Consider the following 24,499-nt stretch of genomic DNA (forward strand, 5'->3'; position numbering starts at 1 on the left):
CCATTTGTGGATAATGGTTCTCACTGTGATTCGCTTGAGTCCAAAAGCTTTAGAAATGGCTTTATAACCTTTTCCAGACTGATAGATCTCAATTACTTTCTTTCTCATTTGTTCCTGAATTTCTTTGTATCTCAACATGATGTGTAGCTTTTGAGGATCTTTTGGTCTACTTCACTTTGTCAGGCAGGTCCTATTTAAGTGATTTCTTGATTGTGAACAGGTGTGGCAGTAATCAGGCCTGGATGTGGCTAGAGAAACTGAACTCAGGTGTGATAAACCACAGTTAAGTTATGTTTCAACAGCGGGGGCATGCACTTTTTCACACAGGGCCATGTGGGTTTGGATTTTGTTTTCCCTTCATAATAAAAACTGCATGTTGTGCTTACTTGTGTTATCTTTGATTCATATTTAAATTAGTTTGATCTTAAACATTAAAAGTGTGACAAACATGCAAAAAAATTAAAAAATCAGGAAGGGGCAAGCACTTTTTCACACCACTGTATACATTTTTATATACTGCTTTTCTGTTTCATCTTGTATGATACACTCTGGGTTGGCATTTATTCTTTGTTTTGTGGTTATTTGTTGTATCTGCACTCATTCAAACAGTTTTAGGAGGGAAAATAACAAACTTTATTTGTGTAGCCCGCCTTATTTAGGCAGTGTTACAGTCTTCACTGCATGTATAGTTATTACCAAACGAACTATAAAGCACAGCTCTTCCACTTTTCATTTCCATTTTAAAAATATTAACCATATGTGGCAATATGTGCATATAGTCTGGAAATATAAAACACACCCCTGACTCTTTTTGTTAAATGTCAGTTTTAATGGCCAACAATAGCCAAATACCCATTATAAAAGTACAAGCAATAGGTATAAGAAGTTACAATTAAAAATAAAGCAAACAATTCAGTCAAACATACAAAACCAGCGCTCTAGTAGGCTACAACAGTAAACTATAATGCCTAACTATATGAAGTTATGAGATTAAACTTTTAGTTCAACAAATTATACATTTATGAGACCAAAGATCACCCATTAGATTTACAAAAGATGAATTATATTATCTTTAACCACTACAGAGTCATGAGAGCCAGCGTCAACCAAACCAACCAGCGTCAGAGCCAAACGTCAGAAGGATTAGCTGAGGTTAGGCTGTTCTCGGTGGGGTACATGAGCGCTGAGCGCCCGGTGATTGCCTGGATCTCACAACTCCAAATAGGTGCTTCTTTTTATCAATAAAGCACAAATTTGAGCTTTTTAAACCAGTACATTCCTACATGCCTGAACACTTAATTTTACATATCATGACATAATAACAGTAATATGTTTAAATTACACAGGTTTTCTGCTTTACTAATGACGCTTGCTGGTTAGTGCGTGATGCATTCTGGGATACCTGGCTGTCTCAAGTCCGCACAAGTCACCTCTCGATGCATCCTCTCATGTGTTTTCAGTGTTCCTGACTGACTGAATCTCTTGTCACAGTGTGAACACTTGTAAGGTTTTTCTCCAGTGTGGATCCTCTCATGTGCTTTCAGAGTTGATAACTGACTAAATCTCTTGTCACAGTGTGAACAATTGTAAGGTTTTTCTCCAGTGTGAATTCTCTGGTGCACTTTTAAATGGTTTGCTGTAGTAAAAGTTTTCTCACACTCAAAGCACATGTACTCTCTCACACCAGTGTGTGTTTTCTCATGTTCTTGTAAATTATACAGCAGTGAAAAACTCTTTGAACACACAAAACATGAATGTGTCTTCTCCTTTGTATGAACTGTCAGGTGTCTCTTCAGGTTTGATGACTTTAGAAATGTTTTGTCACACTGATCACATGTGAACGGTCTCGCTCTGGTGTGGATCCTCATGTGTGCTTTAAGACTTGATGATCGTGTGAAACTCTTCCCACACTGACTGCATGTGTGTGGCTTCTCTCCGGTGTGGATCATCATGTGTTCTTTAAGGTTTGATGATAGCGTGTAGCTCTTCCCACACTGATCACATGTGAACGGTCTCTCTCCGGTGTGGATCCTCATGTGTGCTTTAAGGCTTGAAGATTGACTGTAGCTCTTCCCACATTGATCACATGTGAACGGCTTCTCTCCTGTATGAACTCTCATGTGAACCTCAAGATGTTGTGTCTTTGAGAAACTCTTTCCACACTGAGTGCAGGTGAAAGATTTCTTGGCTCTTTTCTTTAGAAATGTCTTTAGTTCTTCACTCTCCTTGCTTTCTTCCATCAGGTCTGAAATGAGAGAAAAAAATATTCATTTAAATTTTCAGTACATCAAAATAAGTTAAAGAGAGAAATATGAAGTGAAAGGTCATAAAATTGAGTCTTGCTGTGATAGACAACTGCTATAAAATATTCAGATCATTTTGATGCAGAGTCCAGAATTAATCAAGTATTGACATTTTATACAAATTGATTTCATTTTTCATTTTATTCATTTTATTTTAAAGTAAAAAAGTATCATGCCAATTACACAATTAGACATTTAGAAGACAATAAATACCAGAGTATATCAGGTATATCAGAGCTTGAGTTGAAGCTGCTTCATCGAGCCCCTCCTCAGTGGACAGCAAGCCAAATTAGCTAACCTAATATAATATAAAGCTTATATGGGCAAACAAGCTTGTTAAATGTATAACTGACTGTGGGACATACTGCAATGGCTGATCTGCTGTCTTCATTTAATTACCCAGGCCAGAATTGATTTTTGGGGTCTTTTTAATTTTAAAGTTTTTGGTAACATATGATTAGATTTTATCATACATTAAAATTGTAGATTTTTAATTATAGACTATTTATGTTGGTGAGACTATACAAACTATACAAAGATGCCAAAATGTGCTTGAAGACAAATATTACAATGCTATAAGGAGAATACAAAGTATAAAAACGAAATCAGGGGGAAAGGAAGAATGAGGGGTGGGTGGATCAAGTTTAGTCAAGGCGTGTCCTGTGCTCTTTCTCTGAGATCTTCTCTCCAGGGGTGTTTTATTGTTTTATTGCAGGGTGTTTTATCTTAGCCTTTGCTTTAGCAGGAAAATCAAGCCTTACACATTTTTTTAATTTAAAACATTAGAGCATATTCCTGTAGTATTTAATTTATTTGCCTAAAACTGTGTAAATATTAAGGGCCGTTCACACTAGACTTTTCCTTCCACTGACTTCCATTCATGCACATGTGAATGTGAGACACCAGAAACACAAGATCAAGTGAATTTTGCGGAGTGGAGAAGATGTAGAAGATTGCATATTTTCAAATTTTGGAGTGATTATTATTATTTATGTTTTTAAAAATATATCACACATCATATCTCGACCGTTGCCGTGTCTGTAGAAAGTTCACATGCTCAAAGTCTAGACTGACTACATCTTTAGATGTGTTATTATCAGTGTTTTACATGATTCACTCAACCCTGTTACTTCTGACATGATTTTCCTCCTTTCAAAACCAGAGGATTTCTTAAAACTGTGACGCCCAGGAAGTGACATCATCTGGACTCATCATGGGAGGACAAGAGAATCATCTCAATCCATTGTCTCAGTTTTTACACAAATGAATGACTGCATTCATCAACCCTGTTACCAAAGTTACTGTAAGAAGAGATTTTGCTCAAGTTACACTCGCAACCCTGTCAGCCATTCTGGAAAGTTCATTTACTTCATACATTTTGGTGTTTACAGTTTATTCTTAAAAATAACAGTGTTGAAAACTGTATTGAAAAAAGCTTAAATTCTAGTAACACTCCTGGAAATTGTGAACCAGATATGAAACAAATGTAAAATATTTAGTTTGATCTGATGAATGTTGTTCATCATGAACAGGTGAAGAATAAACACCAACCTCTTTGTTCTTCAGTGTGTTTCATTCTGCAGGGTTCTGGATCACTCATGTTATTTCCAGTTTTCAGCTCTTCCTGAAGCTTCAGTGCTCCTCTGATGGGAATATTCCAACATTTAAGGATGAACTGGGAGGAGCTTCACTGATGATGTGACTGCTATGGGAGGAGCTTCATTAATTCATTGCAGTGGGCGGGGCTTTGTTGACTGAACAGCAGATTGGCTGGAGGAGCTGATCTGCCCAAATCAAAAATAAATCAATTACTGTGTTTGTTTTTATAGGGTTAAAGTCTAGAGATCAAACTGTAGTGTCTGCATCAAATTAAATGTACAAAAGTGATTTTAAATTGAAAACCCACTAAATGAAGTGTGTCTGTTTAATGTTTCAAATTACTTTCGTGAAAACAAAATGTTTTAATGTGCCATCATCATTTAGTGTAACAGATATATTTAATGCTAAAAGGAATCAGTTATTTTGACCTGTACTTAATAAAACATATTAAAAAGAATAAGATATCTCATATTAAATTTCATTATTTTTTTAATTATTAAAAAACTTCTTGCTGACAAATGGGTGAAATCTAGTGGGTTGAAGGAAAGTGGCTAAGTCTTAAGATTTAAAATGACAATTAAAGAGTATTTTAATTGTCAGCTGATTATCATTCTAAATATGCCTGAAATATGCTTGTTTCCCTTTTGTGCTATATTAACCCTTTTTGTATTTCACCCATAAACTACATGCATTCAGAATTTATATTGGTCTATCGTAAAGCAACTGATGCTAATTTAGAACTTTATTCTGTTTCTCCATTAAAATAATGACAGATATCTAGAAAAGTAGTAAAGAAGTGTAAGAAAAACAGTTAAAAGCACAAAGACAAAAATAATTGTTCATATTTGAGGTCCACAAATCCCCTCAGTCTGTTGACAGCAATGAAATGAGCTTTAAGTGTCAATTTACAGCAGATCTGAAGACATCAGCATAATAAATGAGGTGAAAACAGGAACTATTGACATGAAATAAAGAGTGTTTTCAGCAGTTTCTCTGTTAATATTGATGATCCTCAGACTATCAACACTCAACAAGACATTCAACATATCAATTCAACAAGACATTCAGATCATTAGCAGATCATCTAACTAATGGCACTCATCTTCACCAACCACTGCTACTAAATATTTTACCAAATTAAAACAAAACATTTAGTTTTAGATAAATTAATTTATTTAATTAATTGCACAATGATTAAATCACAATTTAATCACATGTCAAATTTGGCTGAGAAATTATCCCCAAAAGATCATCTATCTAATTATTAATTATTATTATATAAATATGATTTATTTATTGAAGTTATACTCTAAAAAAAGAATTTAAAACTGCCAGTAGGTGGAAGTAAATGTCTTAATGAGTGAGTTATTGAGTCCTTTCCAATCATTCAATTCGTTCAAACGGTCTTTAGGAATGAAGTAAATGGCTCTCTTTATGAGTGCACATCTGAATAATTGATTCACCCGATTGATTCGCTCAAAACGCAGATTCATTCAGAAACAAAACAAAACACTGTTTAATAACAACATCATACTAAATTAAAAGCAAAACATTTATAATAGTTTTAGATGAATGACCATATTAATAAAAAATAAAAACATGTTCCAGGAAGTGACAAAGTAGTTCCTTATGCAATGATGTCCATACAGTGAATGAAAGCTTTACAAAAATTGCAAATAGTTAAAGTAGAAATCTAAAATCTCAGAGCTTTTCCCTAAGTGAGATCTTTCCAGCAGGATTTGTGAGTCTGAGACGGGGAGAGTTTTCAGTTTCTGCACATAAAACTGTTACATGTTAAAGATCTAATTACTTTATTAGGGGCCAAGCCCCGAAGGGGCTGTAGCCCCTATTGTAATTGTACGTTTTCCCTTTTATTATTATTATTCTTCCTCCCGAATGGGAGTCTATGGCAGCCCTATCAACGGAACATGAGAAAATGATGAAATTTGGCACACTTGTAGTGATGGTCATGTCTAGAAATCTGACCAATTTTGGAGTCTCTAGGACCAACTCTATAGCGCCACCACCAGTTCAAAAATTCAACATTCTAAAGGTTATAACTTTTGAACCATTTGCTCTAGAAAAATACAATTTAGTACATCTGATTTGTCTCTTCATGCTGATTCTATTCAAATTCTTACATTAAGTCTCCACCCATTACAGTAGCGGCCATTTTGAAAAGTACAGTAGTCCGTTTTTTCGCTACTCCTCCTTCAAAATTTGTCCAATTTTGTCCAGACTTTGATCAGGTGATCTTTGGTCTGAGCCGCACAGAAATGACTGAGCAGATTTTTTTTATTTATCTTTGTTCAAAAGTTATGATGTCACGAAGTTAATGAGGTTTACCCAAAATTGCTATAGAGGCTGTATCTCAGCCAAACTTTGAGCGATCAAAACAAAAATTCGTACACTTGATCAAAACCATGATCTGAGGTTCCTTGCCGAATTTGGGAACAGCGCCACCTACAGGTCATGAGATCTGTAAAATGGATATTTTGGCCAATAACTTTTGAACACTTTATTAGAAAATCAAGATCTTGGTGTCTATGGATTCCTTGGGCCATGCCGAATCCGGGGATATTGAATTTGTCAACATCGGATGAAAAGCATGTCCGCCATTTTGAATTTTGTCATAAATTTCAATATCTTTTAAACTATTTGACATATCTTCACAAAAATTAGTATGTATGACCTTTAGTAGGTCCCGAAGGTACCTGAGAAGTTTCAACACAGCGCCACCTACTGTTCCACAGATATAATGTTTTTTGCAAAAATGCTTATAACTTTTGAAAACACTTTCCAAAACGTGTATATGTCATTTTATTCCCTGGCTAATGCCAATTCCAACGATGTGTCATTTGTCATTTTCCTTAAATGTACCTGTCTGCCATATTGAAATAAATGAAAAACAGTTTTTTCGCTACTCCTCCCACAAATTTTGTCCTATTTTGTCCACAATCAGCTCAGAAGATCTTTGGACCGAGCCGCATAGAAATGACTGAACGGATTTTTGATATTCGCTACCGTTCCCGAGATATTTGTCTCTGAATGTGACCTTCCTTGTGATTGTTATCTTATGCTAGTTAGCTTAGCATGCTAATTGCTTAGCATGCTAACCAGTTGTCATTCTTTTTAATGTGGCTCTTCAGCTATCAAGTTAACCATGAGCTTCATTAGCATTAAGTTAGCTTGGCATGCTAATATGGTTAGCATGCTAAGAAATGCTTTTTTTGTAAATTCTTTGTTACACTAAAAGTTCTCTTCCACAACATGTTGAACATGTGTCATAATGTAGCTCAATGTGTAAAGCCAGGTACCTGACGAGCCCTGTACCTAAAGATAGTGGGTTCGAATCTCGGGTGGAGTGGTTTTATGAAATTGTGTGTTTTGATTCCTTTATTGCCTCTAGATTAGAAATAAATGCTTTTTGTTTCATGCTGTGTTCATTTTCATCTAAGCTTCTGTACTTTCTGAGTTCATTCTCGCCCATAATTCTGAACCAGGTGTTTCATGTTTGTTCATTTTCTGCTGTTTTTCTTCTTCCTGCTCTGTATTGCGCTACAGCATGATGAGCTGCAGAATGATCTAAAGTAAAGTTATTAAATATAACATTCAGTGCAGTTTCATAAAAATTCTTCTTTTTGAGTCCATTTTCACATAAACTAGTGAACTTCGGCAGTTGTGTCAACAGTCACCTGCACAGTGGTGCAATGACATGCGCAATGGACACTGGACCTGGAGGTTGTGGGTTCGAATCCCGTGTTGGGTGGTCATTATGCAATTGTGTGTAATGAGTCATTTTGATTCCTTTTTTATCCAAATAAGCATTGTACTAATCTTTATTCCTCTTGAATTAGATACAAGTGTTTTTAGTTCATTCTGTGTTCATTCTCATCTGAACTTCTATTGATTTTCATTTCATTTCCACCTGTCCTTCTGAACCAGCTGTTTTGCATGTACATTCAATTTCTGCTGTTTTTGCTCTACCTGCTCCGTATTGCGCTACTGCCCCTTCTGGGGCTTGGCCCCGAATTGCTGCTTGCAGCTATATTTACAATTAATGTTATCATAAAATCAAACAATGTTTCATTGTTATAGTTAATTCATAGCTATTTAGCAGCAGTGGTTGATGAAGATGAGTGTCATTAGTGCTTGTTTTTGTGTTATTTGTGTTTTATCCACATCATGTTGAAAAATAACAGTATTGTCTTTCATTAAAGTAGTTTTATAGTCTTTTCTCATACATCCTGACTCCAATAATCAGTTTCTCACAGAATAAAGTGAGATGATGTGAATGTCTTGTTGAATGAGTGTTGATAGTCTGAGGATCATCAATATTAACAGATAAACTGCTGAAAACACTCTTTATTTCATGTCAATAGTTCCTGTTTTCACCTCATTTATTATGCTGATGTCTTCAGATCTGCTGTAAATTGACACTTAAAGCTCATTTCATTGCTGTCAACAGACTGAGGGGATTTGTTGACTACATATATGTACAATTATTTTTGTCTTTATGCTTTTAACTGTTTTTCTTACCATTATTAATATTTGGAATAATTTCGTTACATTATATTGTTATCATTTATATATAAAAACAAACCCCGTAACTGATATATTTTTTTTATTTTGGCAGATCAGCTCCTCCCACACTGGGATTCATCATCAGTGAAGCTCCTCCCACATCACTCACATCATCAGTGAAGCTCCTCACACTGGAATGGATCAATAAATGCTGGGATATTCCAATCAGATGACGATCAGATCAGGAAGAGCTGAAATCTGCAATGACTGAGTTTATTAAAGAGGACAGTGAGAACACGAGTGATCCAGAACCCTGCAGAATGAAACACACTGAAGATACTGAAGAACAAAGAGGTTGGTGTTTATTCTTCATTCATTCATGATGCTGAACAACATTCATGTTAGAAAGATTCAACTACACATTTAGATATGCAATCTAATGTTCAACAAATGGTCAGTAAACTGAGATTTGAAAAATATTCATTGTCAACATCAGGTCAAAATATATAATATCTGGTTCAAAATTTTCAACAATGTAATCAAAATTTTAGACATGCTTAAAAAAACAAACAAAAAAACCAAAAACAAAACAGTAATATCAGTAAACACCAAACTGTATCAAGTAAATTCACTTTCCAGAATGGCTGACAGTGTTGTAAGCTTGATTTAAGCAAAAGCTGATTTATAGTTATTGATAAAGTTGTATTTTTCATAAAATGTATAAGTTATTCATAGTTATATAGATTATTCTTCTTACAGTAACTTTGGTAACAGGGTTGATGAATGTGATCAACACTGTGATGATGGATTGAGATTATTTTCTTGTCCTCCCATCATGCTGTAGAAAGAGCCCAGATGATGTCACTTCCTGGGCGTCAGTTTTAAGATGAGGAAAATTCATAACAGGGTTGAAGGTCAAAATTCACTTGAGTTTGTTTTCAGTGTCCCACATTCACATGTGTGGAAGTCTGTGAAAGAAAAAGTGTGACCAACCCTTAATAATTAAAGTTTTAGTAAAATAAACATCAATCCAAATGTTGGTGTCAAAATATGACAATAATTGTGATTCATCAACATATTTAATAGTTCTCATTACAGATACATGGTGATTTGTCTATAATGTTTTAAATATAATAATTGTTTCAGGGACATATAATAAATATATAAAAAGGCATCAAAGTGATCAGAATATTTCATAGCAGTTGTCTACTTCAGTACATGAAGGTTCACTTTTATGTTCTTTCACTTCATAATCCTCATTTTGAATTACTTTAATATACTGAAAATTAACTTTTTTTGTTGTGATTTCAGAGCTGATGGAAGAAAGCGAGGAGAGTGAAGAACTGAGTGAAGTGGAGGAGGATCATCATGTCAAACCTGAAGAAAAACCTTTGAGTCGCTCAAAGACTAAAAATACATTTTTAAAGAAAAGAGACAAGAAATCTACAGCCTGCACTCAGTGTGGAAAGAGTTTATCAACCAAAAAAAGTCTTGATGTTCACATGAGAATTCATACAGGAGAGAAGCCACACACATGTGATCAATGTGGGAAGAGTTTTACATCAAAACAAAGTCTTGAGATTCACAGTGCAGTTCATACCGGAGAGAAGCAGTTTGCATGTAATGAATGCAGCAAAACGTTTCTCTCGGCATCAGCCCTGAAGAGACACCTGAGAGTTCATACAAAGGAGAAGCCACATTCATGTTCTGTGTGTGGAAAGAGTTTTTCACAGCTGTGTAGTTTACAAAGACATGAGAAAATACACACTGGTGTGAGAGAGTACATGTGCTTTGAGTGTGAGAAGACTTTTACTACATGGAGTGATTTAAAAAAGCACCAGAGAATTCACACTGGAGAAAAACCTTACGAGTGTTCACACTGTGACAAGAGATTCAGTGTGTCATCACATCTGAAAACACATGAGAGGATCCACACTGGAGAAAAAACTCACAAGTGTTCACACTGTGACAAAAAATTCAGTCGTTCATCATCTTTGAAAACACATGAGAGGATCCACACTGGAGAAAAACCTCACAATTGTTCATACTGTGACAAGAGATTCAATCTGTCATCACATATGAAAAGACATGAGAGGATCCACAGCAGACAGAAGATGCACACGTGTGATCAGTGTGGAAAGACTTTCACTATTAAAAGTCAACTGAAGATACACATGAAGATCCACGCAGTGGAGAAACCACATCACCACAGTCTGAAATCACGATAAGTAGTTAATCTTTGTGCTGAGAAACAAGTAGTTTCCTTACAGCCACAATAAGTGGCAGGACAGTTTGGTGGTTGCTTAGTGTCTGCTTGGAAAATCTGAATTTTCTCCTGAAATTACAACAGAATGATCAAATCACTGTTTAAACAGACTGTATGAATTCTTCCCTTAAGGTCAGTGTGACAAACTAGTGACTTACACTTAGTGAACAAACTTCCATGTTTCTATCATTGTCATTTACAACATAACAATAAAACAACCTACAACTGACTATATTAACTTGCTGTTGCTCATCTTCATTCGTTCCATGTTAAATCTTCCACCATTTCCCATCATCATTCCTTCGATCTTCTGCAGTTGTTCTTGTACCTGGATGTCTGATTTACTCTTGATACTGAAACAGTAAAATTGTCCTCCACATTCAGCAGCACGATCTTTCAGTTTAAGATGTTCATCAATGCCTGTTCCAGATCCTCCAGTTCATCTCCAAGTGTGAACAGAATCATGATGCACTTCTGAAATTCAGTAGTAAAGGTAAGCAAAAAACATCATAGTAAGAAAATTAGGCAAGGCAAAGGAATTTTATTTGTATAGCACATTTCATACACAATGGTAATTCAAAGTGCTTTACATAAAAAAGAATAATAAAAATAGAACATAAGGAATAGAAATAACAGTAAAAACAGAGAATTTTGTTATCTGGATGGAAGAGCTAGGAAGTCTTAGGGAGTTTGTTGTTGTTGTTGTTGTTGTTGTCCATCAGAGTGGATCTAAACGGATCTATCCATCAGAGCGGATCAGAATGGATCTTCCTCACACAACAGGACTGCTACCTGTTAAGGCACTTTAAACTGATAAAAACAGTTTCAATCTCCCCTTTTGCCAAGACACCTCAAACTGCAGCACACAGCCCTAATCCCCCTTCCGGAGATATCTATGCAACGCAGTTCAAGTTTCCCCTTTGGAAATTTCCCCCTTGGAAATTTCCCCCTTTGGAAAGTGTCCTGACTGTAATCCAGAGATATCTTAACCATGCACCACAGCTTAAATTTCCCCATGGTTTGTCCCCTTATCCAAATTTACCAAATTTTAACCTAATCACTTTCTTCCTAATTCTCCCAGCTCTTTCAACCAGACAGCAATATTTAAAATGCATTAAAAGTCAGAATAACAAGATGATACATAAAAGATATAAAATACATTGAAAATGAAATAAAAACAGGAAAAGGAATTAAAAGAATAAAAAGATAATACATATAAAATAAAGTGCAAACAGTTCGGACATAGCACAATGCTCAATCAGCAAATGCATAGATAAAAAGATGTGTTTTGAGTCTGGATTTGAATGTGGCTACTGTTGGAGCACACCTGATCTCTTCTGGAAGCTGGTTGCAGCTGCGGCTGGCGTAACAGCTAAAAGCAGACTCTCCTTGCTTTGAGTGAACCCTTGGTATTTCTAAATGACTTGATCCTGATGATCTGAGTGATCTGTTAGGTTTATATTCTATGAGCATATCTGCAATGTATTGAGGTCCTAGACCATTGAGTGATTTATAAACAAGTAACAGTACTTTAAAATCAATTCTAAATGCAACTGGAAGCCAGTGCAAGGACCTGAGGACTGGTGTGATGTGTTCATGTTTTTGGGTTCTGCTCAGAATCCTGGCAGCAGTGTTCTGTATGAGCTGCAGCTGTCTTATGGTCTTTTTGGGAAGACCAGTGAGGAGCCCATTACAATAATCCACCCGGCTGGTCATGAAAGCATGAACAAGTTTCTCTAAGTCTTGACTGGAGACAAAGCATCTAATTCTTGCAATATTTTTGAGATGATAATATGCTGATTTAGTTATTGTCTTTACATGGCTACTGAAACTCAGGTCTGACTCCAAAATCACACCAAGATTCCTGACTTGATTTTTAGTTGTTTGACCCCTAGAGTGAAGGTACATGTTCACTTTGAGAACTTCATCTTTGCTTCCAAACGCAATGATTTCAGTTTTGTCTTTGTTTAACTGAAGGAAGTTTAGACACATCCAATTTTTAATTTCATCAATGCATTGGCACAGGGAGTCAATGGGGCTGTAGTCGTTAGGTGATAGGGCTAGGTAAATCTTGGTGTCATCTGCATAGCTGTGATATGCAATTTGGTTCTTTCTCATTATTTGGCTCAGTGGCAGCATATATAGGTTGAACAGGAGGGGTGCAAGAATTGAACCTTGAGGGACTCCGCATGTCATGGATGTCCACTCAGACTTATGGTCACCGATACTCACATAATAACCTCTCCCTTCTGAGTATGACCTGAACCATTTAAGGACCATCCCAGAAAGCCCAACCCAGTTTTCCAGCCTGTCCAGAAGAATGTTGTGATTGACAGTGTCAAATGCAGCACTGAGGTCGAGTAGAACCAGCACTGATAATTTACCTGAATCTGTGTTAAGGCGAATATCATTTATTATCTTTATGAGTGCTGTCTCTGTGCTGTGATGCGGTCGGAAACCAGATTGAAAGTTGTCAAAGTATCCATTCAAGCTTAAGAACTTGTTCAGCTGATTGAAAACAACTTTTTCAATGATCTTGCCTATGAAAGGAAGATTTGAGATTGGCCTGTAGTTGCTCAATATGGTGTTATCCAGATTGCTCTTTTTCAGGAGGGGCTTGACAACTGCAGTTTTCAGGGATTTTGGAAAAGTCCCAGAGAGAAGTAAGGCATTTACCACTTCTAGGAGATCTGCTTCTAAACAGTTAAACACACTTTTGAAAAAAGATGTGGGAAGTGTGTCAAGGGCGCAGGTTGATGTTTTAAGGTGCTGTACTGTTTCTTCCAAAATTTTACCATCAATTGCTTCGAAAACAGACATAATAGCTGGTTTCTGATGTTGTGATCTGATCTGTTTTACCCCAGTGCAGCTCAAGGATGTGCTGATCGCCTTTCTGATATTATTAATTTTCTCAGAGAAGAAGGAAGCAAACTTGCTGTCAAAGTATTTGCTGTCTGAGAGCATTTCACTAGGAATCTGACTTGGGGGGTTTGTTAGTCTCTCTACAGTAGCAAAAAGAGTGCGGGTGTTTTTTAAGTTTTTGTTTATAATATTTGAGAAGAAGGTCTGTCTAGCTTTGCCTAATTCCACATTGAAAGCATGAAGAATATCTTTATAGATGTTATAATGGATTTCAAGTTTTGTCTTTCGCCACATGCGCTCAGCTTTTCTGCATTGCCTTTTCATATTTTGCACTGCTGTTGAGTTTCTCCATGGTGCTTTTTGTCTGCCACTTTTCTTCCTGATTTTCACAGGAGCAATGTTATCAATAACATTCTGTACTTTTGAGTTAAAAGAATCAAGGAGAAAATCAACAGAGTCTGCATATATGCTTGGTGTTAAAGATATAGCCTTCATAAACAGTGCACTAGTATTCTCATTTAAGCATCGCTTTTTGACTGAGATAGATCTAGCTTCAACAGTCGGAGAGATCAATAAATCAAAGAAAATACAGAAATGATCAGATAGCGCTACATCCTTAATGACAATGGATGAAATGTTTAGACCCTTACTAATAATTAAATCTAGAGTGTGTCCACGATTGTGTGTAGGTCCATGTACATGTTGAGTCAGATCAAAAGTATTCAAAACAGTTATGATTTCTTTTGCCATATTGGATTCTGCATTTTCTATGTGGATGTTAAAGTCCCCAGTAATAGCAAAACAGACAAACTCAGAGGAAATTGCTGATAACAGTTCTGTAAAGTCCTCCACAAAGGCTGGAGAGTATTTTGGAGGCCTGTAGATAACTATAAGTAGAATGCGAGGAGCACCTTTTAACACAATACCCAAGTATTTGAAAGACAAGTAATCACCAAATGACACTTGCTTGCATTGATAGACATCTTTAAATAGAGCAGCAACACCTCCACCTCTCCTAACAGCTCTGCAGACACTCATAAAAGTAAAGTTAGGAGGGGCTGTTTCATTCAGGATTGTTGCACTGCAGCTGTCTTCAAGCCATGTTTCATTTAGAAGAATAAAATCTAGGTTGTTTGTGGTTATTAAGTCATTGACTAGAAGTGATTTATTTTTAAGTGAGCGGATGTTTAAAAGTGCTAACTTAACAGTCTTACTTTCTGTCTCTACAGTAATCTTAGTTTGACGTGCAATAGGTAGCAGATTAAATGGGTTTGCCAAACGGTTTGAGAAGGCCTTAGGCTTTCTATCATGTAATAAAACAGAAATAGAGAAAGCTACAGGCACACTGGGTTCCCACTTGTTCTGTAAACATTTGATAAAGTCACTGTTATCATAGCGGGGACCCGACACACATCACTGAGAGCTGTTATCGGTTGTTTTTGGTTCACCTAGAACAGACGGAGGAGGTTGAGGGCCCTGGCGTTGTGGCAGAGGCCGAAGAGCTCTCACAGGAGGAGGGGGAGGGCAAGCTGGGCCCACAGGCTTTGGTGGTTTCGGGGCTTGACGCTTTTTTGTTGATATCTGGGGGCTCGCAGCAAAAGAGTGGGAGAATTTGGTTCCAGCATACACCAGTTCCTCCATTTTCTCTGAGAAGCACAGAAGAGGGGATGCTGGAGAAAGGGATAACGTGTCCGGTGAGAGGGGCTGTTGCTCTGGTGTTACCGGAGGCTGTAATATGTTGTCCTGGCTTCCCTGGCTGTTTTCCCGAAAGTCGTCCTTGGGTGCTGAATCTTGGAGCAGTTCTAACACGTCACTGTCTCTCGGTGAGCTCTGTGGGCAGGGCTCAGTCGGGATTGTGTCCATGAGCAGTGGTTCCCATTCAGTCGGTCACGTTCGATGTACGTTGGACAGACCGACGAATAGGAATCTCGCCAGAGAGGCCAATCTACTTCGAGTGTAACTAAAACGAGCCAATGCACATTGGCATGCAATCATATGCATCAGCTGCTCGCCTCGCAGCGCGGGTATATAATGAGCAGCAGGTGCGTTGCATCTTCAGCTTTTCGCTTCAGAGCAGAACTACTGCAAACACGGTAGTGTCTACAAGCGAGTGTTTTGAAGACGGACTTCAACGAGCCAGCTCTCTCTCTGACTGCTCTTCTCGTCCGGTGCAGGAGGTCCACAGCAGCGGGGCCGATTCGTTTTTCTCTCCTTTGCTTTTTTATTTGAGCAAAAGCTGTGTCTCAGCTGTGAAAGCCGTTTTGACGGCTGGTAACGGTGCGCTTTAGAGCGCTAAAAGGCTGTTCTGACAGCTGGTAAGAGCAGCGCCTGCAAGGAGAGTGCACACGACAGGCTGCACATTCCCTGTCTGTGTTGCAGCAGCTTTCCCCTGCGTGCTTCAGCACCTGAAAGAGTTAGTCCCTGAAAGAGCTTACACGAGTAGTTTGCGTCTTTTTAAAGATGTCGTTCTACTTGTGTGCTGCTGGATGCGGTCGTTGCCTGGCGCCTCGGGATGGTCACCAACGCTGTATCGCGTGCTTGGGCTTAAGGCACGCTGAGGCGGCGTTTGTGGACGAGTCATGTACCCATTGTGGGAAGATGACCGTCGCGGAGTTGCGGTCTAGACTCCAGTTCCTGCAAGGGGGGGGGGGGGGGGGGGGGGGGTCCCGGTGCCACTGCCTCGGTCCAATCCTCCTCAGAGGGTTGCGTCGGGCGGTGGCACTGGTGAGCTGAGGATTACGGTGAGCACGCTTCCTTCGGGGAACCAACCCCCTAGGAACCCTCATCCCTCCTGCACTCTGCAGCCAGTAGAGCTGCCGGGGGAGCGCGGTGGGCCGCCCCAGAGGTGTGTACCATCCGAGACGACCGGATGTCGATCGCTGCATCGGAGGGTGAGCCTGACGCTTCTGGGGATGACGATTCGGTGCAGCTGCCCCCTTCGGGAGTGACAACTGTGCCCAATTCAGACCCGGAAATGATGGCTATGCTTTCCTGGGCCGCCAACAGGGTCGGGCTCGTGTGGAATCCTCCACCGTGTACCGAACCCTCGAGGTTGGATGATTGGTTTCTCGGGGTGGCAAGGGCTGGTTCTCAGCCCTCCACCCCAGTGCCATTCTTCCCGGAGGTGCATGAAGAGCTCACTGGCACATGGACGGCACCTTTTACTGCCCGAAACCGTGTCGGTGGGTTCTCCTCCCTCACCACCCTTGATGCCGGAGCGGCTAAGGGTTATACGCGCATACCCCCTGTGGAACGGGCCGTTGCTATGCAACTGTGCCCTAACTCCACCTGGCGGGGGGAGCCGTCTCTCCCTTCCCGGGCCTGTAAGTACTCGTTGGATCTTACCGGCAAGGCTTATCAGGCCTGTGGGGAAGCCGCTTCTGCCCTACACGCTATGGCGTTGTTGCAGGTCCATCAGGCCAAGGCACTGAAGGACCTGCACAAGGGTGGCCATGACCCACAAGTTCTCCAGGAACTTCGTGCCGCGACGGACCTCGCGCTTCGTGCGACGAAGGTCACGGCGCGGTCAGTGGGTCGTGCGATGTCCACGCTTGTGGTCCAGGAATGCCATCTCTGTCGGTATCCCTCATGTCCGCAAGACACAGCCAAGGTCAGGTTTCTTAATTCCACCATGTCCCAGACCGGCCTCTTCGGCGACGCGGTCGAGAACTTCGCCCAACAGTTCTCAGCTGTACAGAAGCAGTCTGAGGCCATCAGTCACATCCTGCCGAGGCGGTCAGCTGCTGCTCCACCACCGCCCGCAGCACCTCAGACTTCCCGTCGCCGAGGCCGCCCCCCTGCGGCCGCCCCCGCTCCCATGCCCCAGCAGCAACCTCCAGCTAAGCGGCGCCGTGGAGCCGGTCGCGGTCGGGGTGCCCAGCCCGTCCAGCCACCCCCCAGGAAGAAGGGTGGCAAGGCCAAGTCCAAGCGGCCCTAGGACGGGCGACCCAGAGATGGATGGGACTGCTCTACAGGAGGTGGTGACCGCACCGCTCCTTCCCACGGAGGAGGGCCGGGTGGAGAATCTTGTGTTTCCTTCTGTTTTTGTTCCGCCCAAATTTTCAATAAAAGAGCAGTTTCCTCTATCTCCGGGTCCGAAGAGGGCTCGGAGAGCAGTGGGAGGGCAAGAACCTCACCACTCTCATCCCCCTCTTCTGTCGCCAGCGGACAGCAGCGAGCAGCAGGCAGTCAAAGCCTCGACTGCTCCCTCTGTCCACCCGTGGTAAGTGCACACCACACTGTGACGCCGCTTCGGGCCGCCTCGCAGAGAGAGTCTCCCGGGCCGCGTCCCTGCGTTCCACCTCGCTGCCCCGCTGCGGGTGCGCCTGTGGTCCCTCTGGTCCTGCTGGTGCGGTCTCTGGGAGCCTGATTAGCGCTCACCAGTCCGTCCCGCTGGCTCGTTCAGACCATCAGGCTCGGCTACGCGATTCAGTTCGCCCGGCGCCCCCCCAGGTTCAAGGGTGTCCACTTCACTGTAGTGAAAGATGTCGATGCCCCTGTCTTGCGTGCGGAGATCGCAGTCCTACTGGCGAAGGACGCGATAGAGCCGGTCCCTCCAGCCAATATGAGGTCAGGGTTCTACAGTCCCTACTTCATTGTACCCAAGAAAAGCGGCGGGTTACGACCGATCCTGGATCTGCGAGTCTTGAATCGGAGCCTTCACAAGCTACCGTTCAAGATGCTCATGCAAAAACGCATCTTCGAATGCATCCGTCCCCGGGATTGGTTTGCGGCGATCGACCTGAAGGACGCGTACTTTAATGTCTCGATCCTTCCGCGACACAGGCCATTCCTGCGGTTCACGTTCGAAGGACAAGCATATCAGTACAGAGTCCTACCCTTCGGGCTGGCCCTGTCTCCCCGCGTCTTTACGAAGGTCATGGAGGGAGCCCTTGTTCCCATGAGAGAACAGGGCGTTCGCATTCTCAACTATCTCGACGACTGGCTCATTCTAGCACAGTCTCTAGATCAGTTGTGCGAACACAGGGATTTGGTGCTCAGACACCTCAGCCAGTTGGGGCTTCAGGTCAACTGGGAAAAGAGCAAACTCGCCCCGGTGCAGAGGATCTTTTTTCTCTGTATGAAGTTGGATTCGGTTGAACAGATTGCACACCTCACAGAGGAACGTGCTCGGTCGGTGTTGAACTGCCTGAATACGTTCAACGGCAGGACAGCGGTCCCACTGAAATTGTTTCAGAGGCTCCTGGGGCATATGGCGGCTGCTGCGGCTGTAACACCGCTCGGTCTGCTTCATATGAGACCGCTTCAACACTGGCTTCACGGCCGAGTCCCGAGATGGGCGTGGCAACGCGGCACGTTCCGGGTGCCAATCACTCAGCAGTGCCGCCAAACCTTCAGTCCATGGTCGGACCCTTTGTTTCTCCGGGCAGGAGTGCCCCTAGAACAAGTGTCCTGGCATACTGTGGTATTCACAGATGCTTCTGCCACCGGCTGGGGTGCCACGTACAAGGGGCATGCAGTGTCAGGGGTTTGGACGGGACCCCATCTGCATTGGCACATCAATTGCCTCGAGTTGCTGGCAGTACGTCTTGCTCTGAGCCGGCTCAAAGGCCCGCTACGGGGCAAGCATGTACTTGTCCGTACGGACAATACAGCGACCATTGCGTACATCAACCGTCAAGGTGGTCTACGCTCCCGTCGCATGTCACAACTCGCCCGCCATCTCCTCCTGTGGAGTCGGAAGCATCTGAGGTCGCTTCGCGCCATTCATGTTCCCGGTGTGCTCAACCGTGTGGCCGACGAGCTATCACGAGCTGCGCTGCCAGGAGAGTGGCGACTCCACCCCCAGGTGGTTCAGCTGATCTGGAGAGAGTTCGGAGAGGCTCAGGTAGACCTGTTTGCCTCACCAGAAACCTCCCACTGCCAGTTGTTTTATTCTCTGACCGGGGGAACACTCAGGACAGACGCACTGGCACACAGCTGGCCCCGGGGCCTGCGCAAATATGCGTTTCCCCCAGTGAGCCTACTTCCACAGACTCTGTGCAAAGTCAGGGAGGACGAGGAGCAGGTCTTGCTAGTTGCGCCTTACTGGCCCAACCGGACCTGGTTCCCAGAACTCTCACTCCTCGAGACAGCCCCTCCCTGGCCCATTCCTCCGAGGAAAGACCTTCTTTCTCAGAGATGGGGCACTCTTTGGCACCCGCGTCCAGACCTCTGGAAACTCCATGTCTGGTCCCTGGACGGGACGCGGAGGTTCTAGGTGACTTACCCCCCGAGGTACTTAACACCATCACTTCGGCTCGTGCACTGTCTACGAGACGTGCTTACGCCTCGAAGTGGAACCTGTTCGTCGAGTGGTGTTTGTCTCGCCGAGAAGACCCCCGAAGATGCTCGATCGGAGTCGTGCTTTCCTTCTTGCAGCAAGGGTTGGAGCGTAGGCTGTCCCCTTCCACCCTCAAAGTCCATACTGCTGCTATCTCCGCATATCACGACCACATAGATGGTAAATCTGTTGGTCAGCACGACCTGGTCGTCAGGTTCCTTAGGGGGGCGAGACGGTTAAATCCTCCTCGTCCCCCCTCCATACCCTCTTGGGACCTCGCTCTGGTGCTAAGAGCACTTCAGATTGCTCCCTTTGAGCCTTTGCAATCGGCAGACCTAAAGATTTTGTCTATGAAGACTTTGCTGCTGGTTGCATTGGCCTCCATCAAGAGGGTAGGGGACCTGCAGTCATTTTCGGTCGACGAATCGTGCCTGGAGTTCAGGCCGGGTGATAGCCATGTGGTACTGAGACCCCGGCCTGGCTATGTGCCCAAGGTTCCAACCACTCCCTTCAGGGACCAGGTGGTGAGCCTGCAAGCACTGCCCTCGGAGGAGGCAGACCCAGCCCTGGCTTTGCTCTGTCCAGTCCGCGCCTTGCGACTGTACATAGACAGAACTCGAAGCTTCAGGACCTCAGACCAGCTCTTTGTCTGTTACGGAGGCCAGCAGAAGGGAAAGGCTGTCTCCAAGCAGAGGATGGCCCACTGGATAGTGGATGCCATCGCCCTGGCTTACCAAGCTCAGGGCGTGCCCTGCCCGCTCAGGTTGCATGCTCACTCCACGAGAGGTGTAGCATCCTCCTGGGCGCTGGCTCGTGGCGCCTCGCTAACAGACATTTGTAGAGCTGCGGGCTGGGCGACACCTAACACGTTCGCTAGATATTATAGCCATCGTGTCGAGCCGGTCTCCTCCCGCGTTCTCGCCCTTAGGTCAGAGGCACGGAGAGGCCCCGGCTTAGTGTCGGCTTGCTGCGCTGCATGCGCTTCTTTGCTCCAGAGAGTCCCTACGGGCAGACCCTGTTGAGTCCTCCGGTTACCCTTCGGCAGCCGACGTGGCGGAGTGGCCGGCGCCAGGCCTATACTCCGTTGCATCATTGAGAACCGGATTTAGGCTGGGTTCCATATGTGTGACCCTACAGGGATCCCATATGGCTTTCTCCACAGCTGCTCCTAAACGAAGCCCGTGTCTTTCCCTCTGGGAGAACCCATCTCTAACCGAGTTGGAGTCACACCAGTTCTTCCATATGTAGCTCAGTCCTACAGGGTTAGTCCATTTGTACTTCTCCACATAACTCCTTCGGGGAAGGATGTGGCTTCCGCAGCGTTCCTTTCCTAACGAAAGGTTACGCTTTCCCAGCGTTATCCAATAGTCTCACTGAATGGGTGTGGGAACAACAGTGATCGACCCTCTCTGTGTGTTAGCCCTGTCCCACCGTCCGCAGGCAAGGGGGTTCAGGTGGCTTACAACAGAGCGCTGGAGGAGGGCAGCTCCTGTGGCGCTTTGGTAGGGATTCCTATTCGTCGGTCTGTCCGACGTACGTCGAACGTGACCGACTGAATGGGAACGTCTCGGTTACAAAGGTAACCCTCGTTCCCTATATAGAATAACACTCAAAAAATAGTGCTTAATTATAATAAAAAGGTGTTTTCTTGGTAGAGATAATTTAATACTTAAAATGGTTTTTGGTTGTGGGACAGCAGTTTGATTCCAGTGTCTGAAAACAGAGTCCCGTTCTGAACTACTCCATCTGAGCAAAGCATTAAATGACACAGAAAACCCACACAAGACTGAGAAATCTGATCTAGATAGACGTGATCAGTGATGGGATTATGGGAATAACGGTGTTACTTTTATCAGTAACGAGTAATCAAACGAATTACTTTTTCTCCGTTACAGACAAAAAATGCCGCGTTTTAACTGAGCTCACTGAAGCGGTTTTCATCCAGCTCTCTCTCAGCCATAGGACCTGCAAAGTTTTTTCCCTGGTGTGTGTTGGGGTTAGTCATACACAAATATTATTTTAAAATAATAATAATGCACGATGCTCTGTGTGTGTGTCTGTGAGCATGCGAGCGGAGCGCGAGCTCAAACTGGATCGAAAATATGTGAAATAAGTTTTTTTTCTAGTCGACTAGTAGTTTTTCATTTAAGCCATTAGTTGACTAATCACATTTATAAATTCAATTTCTTAAAGGCTATAGCACTCGAGCGCAGGCATAAAGCTTGCCATAAAGAACCGGCAAAAGTAATGATTATGAATGTGACAAAAACATCAAGGAGACATTTTAATTGTTTATTAATAAAGTAATGTTTTCTGAATCAGTGTCGGCTGCAAAGATGAAGTTGACATTGACTTTCATCATCTCCGTGGACGCACCTGAGAAAATGCACGTCATTAAGAGTAGCCTATTTCTTTTCGTTTTTAATTATTTAAAGTAGATATTTCAAGCTTTCTATAGATATTCTCATGTCTGTGAGGCAAGCTGCCTCGGTTCATTATAAAACGCGCTTCAGTTCACGCGCATGTGATTGCGCCTGCGCCTCCATGTCAGGATTTTTGTTTGCTATATTTGCTTCTTATTAAATCCAGGCAATTGGTTGATGAAACATTGATTAAAATTAAGATACAATTTTTACTGAACGAAATTTACTTTAAAGAAAGGCTTAACAAAACTTAATGGTCAAACTCATGTCTGACCCACTCCATGCCTCCCGATATATTGCGCATCTTTGATGCATCTTACTCTTGCTGTTCACTTTTCATAATTAAATAGATGAATTGAAAACATAACATAGGAGTATTTAAACAAATACGAAACTACGTTTTCTTGCTACCAAGAAATCGGATCCAGAATAATTTATTTTTAGATTTATTTAATATTAAGGTTATTTGACCCATTTAAAAAAAATAAATAAACGCAATAGTTACTTTCCCTGGTAATTAGTTACTTTTATAATGCTGTAACTCAGTGATAACGGAGCCGACGGACACAAGAATCACACCAGAGATGAGAAACAAGAACCAAAATGAGCTTTATTTACAAGCTGCAAATCACGAGTGTTGAAGAGAATAAAACATTAAAAACAGTCAAAAACTGGAACACTAACATTTCTTAAACTAACATAATACATAAATACTTAATGAATAACAAGTAGTAAAATACGATAAGTAATTCTTAAATTAAAATTAGAATAAATAATCTCCACATACAAGTTGTAAAACAGTGACAGTGAAAAAGGTGGTGAAGGAGGACGAGCAGCGAGGAGAAGATCTGAAAGAGAATCAGAAACTCAAGTGAATCATTTGAACAGCAGAAGATCTGAAAGTGAATCAGAAACTCAAGTGAATCATTTGCACAGCAGAAGACCTGAAAGTGAATCAGAAACTCAAGTGAATCTGATCAATACTAAAAGACTAGAGAGGTCATGCGAAACAACTGCAGTCAAGAGCCTCAACACTGTTACAGGTTCAACATTCAGTTAGTCACTAGATGTGTTATCTTGGAGCGTGCCACGTCCAGTCCTGTCCTTTGACCGTAGTGCTGGTTCATTACCATGATCTCGTCCTTCATGGATCCTGAAATTCACCCCCGTGTCCTCCTCAATGATCCTGATCTGCAGCCCCAGAATCTTCATCACAAAGTTGATCTGACGGGAGAAATGAGTTCAGTTATGTTCAACAACAATCCCTGCATTGCACAGACAAAACTCAGTGTGTGACCACTTACTCAAGGAAACTCCTTCACAGGAATAAGCGCTCTCCGCTGGAGTCTCTCAATTCTCATGTTCAAATGTCCAGGTACGTCTATGGAAGTAAATTAATGCCAAATGTTTTTGAAATAAAAAGCTTGTTGAATTACACTAACTGAAAAAAAATATGCATTACATTAGCTGTGCTTGCATTTTGATGCACTGTATCTTTAAGGCTTGCATTTTTATTGGCTGAAATTCAACATGGTCATATATTTAAGCTGTGAATATTTCAATTAAAAATATTTCACACACATTTTCATTATTAAAAATTCAATAATTTATATTCACCTTTCAGATTTCACTTCCAAAATATTCATCCTGTTTAAAAATACAACCTATAAAATTCGACTAGCAATTTTCAGTCCATTTTATTTCGCTTTTCAAATTCGCTTCCACAAATTCAGTGGGTCAAATTCGGCAGAAAATTCAACATTTCACATCTGGGAACTGCAGGAAAAGCAGTAGAGTGCCGATGCATGATCTCCATCTGCTGTTAGTCTTCTTCACCAGCAGGTGCCGCTAGCAGCTGTTTACAAAGACGAGCAACAGCTAGTAAGTCATCATTCATTCATAAAAACAGATTTACAGAATTAGAGCAAGTGGTAAGTGAATGTGTGATGATTATCAGGGCCAGTATAAATGCAGAAAAGCTGATAAAGACACACAAGCTGCATTTATTTTTAATTCAGTGTCTTTACGGTTAATTTCCCTGTGTAGGCTATAGCTTTCTCTAGTAAACAAGATAACGTTATTGCCCGATGCTGGTGTACAGATCAAACGTTAAATCTGAGGTAGAAAAATATTTCTTTCTGTTGTGTATTTTCCTTAACTTTATATCGCGGCGCTGTGTTGTAATACTAGGATTTCCCTCATTCGTCATAGGATTCCCCCTGCCATCAGGACATATAAA

The 24,499-nt window shown here is 41.9% G+C and overlaps 2 protein-coding genes and 1 long non-coding RNA gene across 3 annotated transcripts in view; 1 reads left to right on the plus strand and 2 right to left on the minus strand.

Moving 5' to 3' along the window:
* Positions 1-1,283: 1,283 nt before the first annotated feature.
* LOC125243440 (zinc finger protein 239-like) overlaps positions 1,284-24,499 on the minus strand; it is a 79,921-nt gene continuing 56,705 nt past the window's right edge. Inside the window, exon 2 of the mRNA XM_048153119.1 lies at positions 1,284-2,245. Coding sequence (XP_048009076.1) covers positions 1,377-2,245 — 869 coding nt within the window. The 3' untranslated portion in view covers positions 1,284-1,376. The remainder of the gene's footprint in view (positions 2,246-24,499) is intronic.
* Positions 7,202-10,925, plus strand: LOC125249150 (zinc finger protein 239-like). Its single transcript, XM_048161367.1, has 2 exons — positions 7,202-7,215; positions 9,757-10,925. Exons 1-2 carry the CDS (start codon positions 7,202-7,204, stop codon positions 10,652-10,654), a joined length of 912 nt encoding a protein of 303 aa, XP_048017324.1. The 3' UTR covers positions 10,655-10,925.
* On the minus strand, positions 22,889-23,706 carry LOC125243856. The gene is made up of 3 exons (XR_007179159.1): positions 23,565-23,706; positions 23,391-23,484; positions 22,889-23,108 (listed from the first exon to the last, which is right to left on the minus strand). It is a non-coding gene; the product is annotated as an uncharacterized LOC125243856 (long non-coding RNA).

The sequence above is a fragment of the Megalobrama amblycephala genome, linkage group LG1, assembly GCF_018812025.1.
Source record: "Megalobrama amblycephala isolate DHTTF-2021 linkage group LG1, ASM1881202v1, whole genome shotgun sequence".
Taxonomy (NCBI): Eukaryota; Metazoa; Chordata; class Actinopteri; order Cypriniformes; family Xenocyprididae; genus Megalobrama; species Megalobrama amblycephala.